The sequence below is a fragment of the Trichoderma camerunense genome, assembly GCF_050948025.1.
Source record: "Trichoderma camerunense strain CBS 138272 chromosome Unknown V8C40scaffold_5, whole genome shotgun sequence".
Lineage (NCBI taxonomy): Eukaryota > Fungi > Ascomycota > Sordariomycetes > Hypocreales > Hypocreaceae > Trichoderma > Trichoderma camerunense.
In genome coordinates this window covers 615,543-621,542 of record NW_028145365.1, presented here as the reverse complement: position 1 = coordinate 621,542, position 6,000 = coordinate 615,543, and the positions used below count along the sequence as shown (strand labels likewise).

The window sequence follows — 6,000 nt, the reverse complement described above, 5'->3', positions numbered from 1 at the left end:
GGGCAAAGCAAAACCGTAAATAATAATAATAAGAAGAAGAATAAATCCAATCTTGAACAAGGCCCATTATGAAATCCAAATCCCGCATCATTGTCGTTTCCAGTCCTGCTGTTCCAAAAGCGTTGGCGTGGTTGATCCAGCTCATGAGGTCAACCTCATGAGCTATCCAGCAGCGAGGGATTGAAGGACGACTCTATTTCCAAGCAAAAATGATTTCTTTTCCCAAGTGGCCGTAGCATTCATGTGTGTCCTGGAATGCCGCATATCGACATGAGCCCTGCGGCTTGCCCAGTCACGTATAGTTCCAGTGAACTCCCATTTATCCCATATTCCAAGTCCGTATTCCAATTCCATATCCCAACCCATATCCCAAGTCAATATCGCTTTTTATTGTCTGCTTTTGGCTCTATCATTGCACAAGTTTCGTTCCCGTAGGCTCCGGGATCCGAGCTTCGATCTCTCACTCTCTTCAGCTGGGGCGTCTTTTTTTCTCATTCCTGCAAGAACGAACCCGGAGCTATAACACCGTTGTCGGATTCTTAGCACGCAATCCTATTCATCACAAAGTCAAACTTGTGGTTGGGGATGATAGGATGGTCGGGTAATAGCCCCCTGAAGTAGATTTGCCCTCAAACGGCCCAGGGTGGCGACGATTCTCCGTCAGCGGTGGGTGAAAGACGCGAGGAGTTACGTCGTACTCGCTTTTTACTTTGGTGTCGGTTGACGACTGCGATGGTGAAGTCTCCTGGTCGTTACGGGTGCCAAACATCTCCATGGGCCTTGAGTGGGAGTTGTCGTACATTGGCCCAGGATAGTACAAGTATCCCTTGGTGTTTGCCATTACCTTGTCATCTTCAGAAGGGATAGTCGCTTCAGATGGAACGTCATGGCTTCGGGGCGTCCCATATACCGATCCCCTTGAGTCATAAGAATTCCCATACGTGCTGCTTCCGCCAATGATACCAGAGTGAGACGAAAATTCTCCAATGTTTGTCAATGATCCGTATCCTCCCATCGTCCCAGAAGAACCCCCAGGGCCACCACTGTGGCTTCGTCTCTTTTCGTTCTGATAATGGCCGGGGGAGCGACCACGGACAATCATCTTCTCGGACTTTCTAAACGCAATCTTGAAATACTTGTCGGAAGACTGCGAGCTAAACGACGAACCAAGATCTGCCCATAGCTCCACCATGAGATGGTAGTACTGCTGGGCAGCCCTCCGTTTGCCATTGTTCTGAGTAGCCTGCTTGAACTGGATGCGCTCAAACGTATGCTCAGTTGCAGGCTGAACAGCTCCCTGTCCGCCGTAGCCATCTTGATACATTGCCCTAGCACCAGATGCGCTCGTGGGGTCGTTGTAGATACCATGATGCGACGGCACAGAGTTTTTGGGGGCCAGCTGGACCTTCTCAGGCTTGGACGTTGGTCCCTTGTCTCTCTTTGGGGTATGCTGGACCAGCTCAATGTTCTGCTGGTCGTTGTCCGCCACGACGGCAGATATTGACATGTACAGCCCAAAGACTTGGTAGGCTTGGGTCGATCCTGGGGGGATAAAATGGACTGCAGTATTGGGGTAATGCGGATGCAGCGAATAGGAGCAGGCGCAAGTCATGTAGTTGCGCCGATAGCAAGTCCATTCGCCCTCGGCCAGAAAGAAGCCCTTGTCAACTGTGCCCGTAATATCAATCTTGATTTGCGTCCCGTTCTCATATTGGAGCGAGCCAGATGTCTGGACAGACATGAGCGGAGGCACGGCTGTTGCGGAGGGTCTGTTTTGAAACTGGCCAGCTTCCATCCTCCCGGCCGGAGTAACATAGGAGGTAAGTGGGCTTGGGGTTGGCGACAATGGCAGGCGGCGCAGAGGCACCCCCGGAAAGGACGGCGACCTGACACTGACAGGGTGCTCCGAAGCCCTCCGAAATGAGGGCGTGGCAGCAGAGTATCGCTCTCTGGTGCTTACTTGCCCTGTCAAATGCGGCAGTCCAGTGGTGCGGTGCTGCTGATGGTGAGCCTGCGCCATGCCAGTTGAGGGCTCGGTGCTGTTGTAACTGCATCAGTGTTAAAAAAAAATGTACGTGCATATTTTGGTGCAACTTCATCGTTGGAGCTTCGCTGGAGTAACTTACCTGGAATGCAGGCGAGGCCTGACATCCAAACCTGGGAATATTTGAGAGACCGGCTGGTAAAAAGCAGTGCTGTCTTGAGGGTATTGCGTCGGTGCCCCAAGTCCTGTAGGGTGGTAGAGATTTAGAAGCGCAGGGGGTTGCGAGGGCTCTATTGCTAGAGCCGACGTATTTGTTTCCTGGGTGTACCTGAGAGCTCTAGTTAGAGAGCCTGTGAATATATGAAGAGCTAAAAGATAAAGAAGAAAGAGAAGAAAGAGAAGAAAGAGAGTAAAGGACAAGATGAAGAGGATGCTGTTTTTGTATACAGTCAGGGACAAAGATTCTTGGTGAAGAGAAATGAGAAAAAAATATTAAAAATAGAAACAAAGAATTAAAAAAAAAAAAAACGACGCAAGAGAGAGAAGGCCCATTCAGAGACCGGGTGCCCGAGTACAACCAAAGACAAGAGGTTTGGTTATACTGCCAGCATAGATGGTAGCACAGAGCCAATGCACGAGTCCATGTAGCGGCCAGCGGCAGAGGGCCTGGTACAAGTCCCTGGGGCAACCTCCACTGCCCAAGTAGAAGCTTCTGGGCCTCATTACAGGTAGATTAAATGAGTTTTCCGGATGGGCAGCAGTTCCCTGACCGGGCAGATTGGGTTGGGTGTACCAACGAGAAGACGATCAACAAAGTTGGTGTGATGGACAGAACTCACCTCATATCGCCCGGCTGTGAGTGTATGTCAAGATAGTCAAGCTCCGCGCAAGGTGGTGGCGAAGAGTCGTAATCCTAGAGTAACAGAAGGTATTAGCATCAGATTCTAGCATCAGTATATATATTTGCGTGTTGAGGTACGATGCGGGGATCAAGGTCAGGCTTTGAAGCTGTTTCTGAATGTTATGCTGTATTCCAATCAGCCACAAGCAAAGCATCCTTGACAATGGCTATTGCGTAGGGGCCTAAGGAGATTAGAGACAATACATTAGTAGGCTGCTCTTGGCACTGGAGACAAGATTGGATTTGACCGCAGGGGGTGCGCGTTGGTAACACAGCCGTGAGGCACCCAGGTACAGCAAGGTACATTGAGATACTTCTCGGTCTGAGTGCAGTACCCAGGAGTCATGCAATGGCTGTAAAGGGCACATCGGAAGAAGCACGCCAGGCAGTGCTGGGGGGGTGGGTGGACTGGGGGCAGGTTACACAAACACCAGTCTGAAGAGGGAGGGGGAGTCTGCATCTGGCCTATGTCGTGTGCATATGGTGCCGAAATCGCCCATAGCAAGATCTTGCTACAAGTGAGAGCGGCGGATATTGAGGACGCGCGATAGACAGCGCGGCAAATGCGTAAAATGACAACGATTCTGATAGTGGAATGTATAACAAAAGAACCTCATATCCATGAGAACGTACCTCATTGTGAAACAAACTGCTGCCTTGGCTCACATACGCTGAAGATAGCACATCCATTTCAGTTGCCATCTCAAGAATAACAAGCCGCTTACTGCTAAACTTTGACTTTGCAAGTTTCGCAAGTTTGCTACGGCGACTTGTTGTTCATGGATTGGCAAAGAAAAGGGGAGGGAGAGGAAGGGCAAGAGAACGGAATACCTTCTGCTGCTGAGAATGCATACGTTAAAATCTCCGATGGAAAAGGATGGCCGTGGCCAAGATTAAAATTAGGCTGGAAAGGCTGTAGGAATCTCAAAGCCGTAGATGAGGCGCAAGTGAATCAGCGGTAGCCTGATCTCCTTGAGAGCTGCTGCCGCTAACTAGAAGTGGGTATGAAATCGGGGTTGTCGATGGGATTATTTAATCTCGATCCTTCATGTATGTCGTCGGGGAGCCTCGGATTCTTGATCCTTTAGCTTATATCTGTCTCGAATATGGAGCCGTCAGCTTTCTAATGTCGTCACAAGAGGAGAATGGGCACCGGCAGTATCAGAGTCTCATAGTTTCAGTGGAAACTCTGAAACTAAAAGTATTGGAGTCTCTTACCTGCTGTAAGTGTAGTATAGAAGGCGAAAAGAGGCAGAAAAAAAGATGGTGTGTAAAGGACAACTCGAAAGAGAACTGCTATGCTGATTAGTTCTTTTGCTCCTAAGCCGTGCCCCTTGACTCCCTTCCATAACTCAATGCATTTAGAGAGGGGAGAATGTCAGTTGATAGACGAGAAAAAAGGTTCCATCGAGTTGGTGTTATGCTGTGCGCCTTAAGACTGGTTGATCAAGATGATTGTGTTGCCGGTAGGAGAAGTGAAAACAGTAAAGAAAGGACTCACTTCCAACAGCTTTCTTGGTTTGTAGGCGGAATGAGTGTATTGAGCTCGTAGCTAGTGTTGTTGAAGAGTATGTGGACTCCTTTCGTGCCCAAGGTATAGTATGCAAAGTGATAATAATGGTGCAGGCTTGCTGAAGGACTGTGAATGATGGTGAACAGTAGAGATCACAACATCCGATCTGGTTGAGATGGAATTGGCTACAAGTGTTTCAAAGAAATCCGGTATGTGTGAGAGATGAGCCTGGAATGAGTAGTGGAAGAAGGCCACAAGATGAAGGAGAAGGAGGAGAGAAGGAGATGAGCGTCATCGAGGCCTTTAATAAACAAAGCTCGGAAAGGCTTGAAGAGAGAGTCCGAGTTGGTTAGGCTGTGGAGCTCAGAGCAGATGTCTATCGTGTGGCTGCCGAGACAGACAGGGTCGAAAGGACTCAACCCGGAATGGTGTGCAGGGAGCTCGAGCACGTACTTTTCCCCCTATCCCCTCAATCCTTAAGGTATATATCAAAGTATTAACCTGGCTCGGTCGAGGCAAATCGTGGATGTACAGGCTGTGTGGATCACGATATGCATATAACTGGTTCTCATAGGAGGTATGCCGTTGAAGGAGCTCACCGGCAGAGTGAAGCTAAAGGGTTTCCCAGTTACAGGAGGAAGCAAGAAGCCGCAGGAGTCAGAGGGTAATGTTTAAGCAGTTGCAAGCACCTCGCGACCCCAGCCAAACAGAGACTCCGAATTTCGCCGCGGAACCGGGGAAGCGACCCGCTCCTACTACAGTGAGCATAACTTGGCCATCAACCTCATTTGCGGTCAGGTCATGGAGTAATGGGTTGCGTGCTACACAATCCCAGAAATTCAAGCAGCTCGCTTCCATGGCCTGAGAATAGATGGTCGGTCTTGATTAACAGGACTAACGATACCCTCCAGCTGGGCGCCATTGCGTCAAGGGTCGCCAAGTTTGTTTTCTTCTTGCCTCAATTCACCTGGGATAACCGCCTGCTGAGTTGTTCGCGCACACCCCTCCCCCCTTCCGAGGAACTAAGCATGCAAGCATCCAGACGCCATGTCTCCGCCTCCAATGTGCTGTCGCGCGGGCCTCTTGTTGAGCAGGAGATCCTTGACCGGGGGGTCGTTGCCAAGAAAAGGGACGGGTAAGTGCATACGATGGAAAATGCGTTGAAAGAGGAGAATCAGATCAACGTGTGTCCAGTAAGATCCAGAGTAGAAGCCAAGCTCAAGATGCAACAATGCCCCCACGATACGGCTCTAGGTGAGCGCATCTTCTCTCAGTAATGATGCCACAGTTGTGGCGTACTGCGAGTTTCTGGATGATTAGGACTTTATAATTAAGCCATTGTCCCTTTATTCGTATTGTGCCACGTAGTCGAGTGATCCACCAGCCTATAAAGCGGCAGATGAACAAAGGGTCTGACGTCTCAAAGCAACGTGGCTTTGATCCTGGACTTGCGTCTCGACTTGAGTAGATGTGCTTTGTTTTTCACGAAGGGGTACCACAACCTGGATAGCCATGGTTGTCAAGATAATATTGTAGGCACGCGAGTTTTGGTCGCTCAAGTTTTATGCCTCCTCCAGCTTCATGGGCGAGCTGTTAGGTCCC

At 49.6% G+C, this 6,000-nt stretch overlaps 1 protein-coding gene across 1 annotated transcript; it reads right to left on the bottom strand.

The window, feature by feature from the left end:
- Positions 1 to 2,582, bottom strand: V8C40DRAFT_238707 (NDT80/PhoG-like DNA-binding family protein). The gene is made up of 2 exons (XM_083214501.1): positions 2,127 to 2,582; positions 1 to 2,048 (listed from the first exon to the last, which is right to left on the bottom strand). The coding sequence occupies exon 2, from the start codon at positions 2,018 to 2,020 to the stop codon at positions 560 to 562; it is 1,461 nt and encodes a 486-aa protein (XP_083075441.1). The 5' UTR covers positions 2,021 to 2,048; positions 2,127 to 2,582; the 3' UTR covers positions 1 to 559.
- Between the last annotated feature and the right edge of the window lie 3,418 nt (positions 2,583 to 6,000).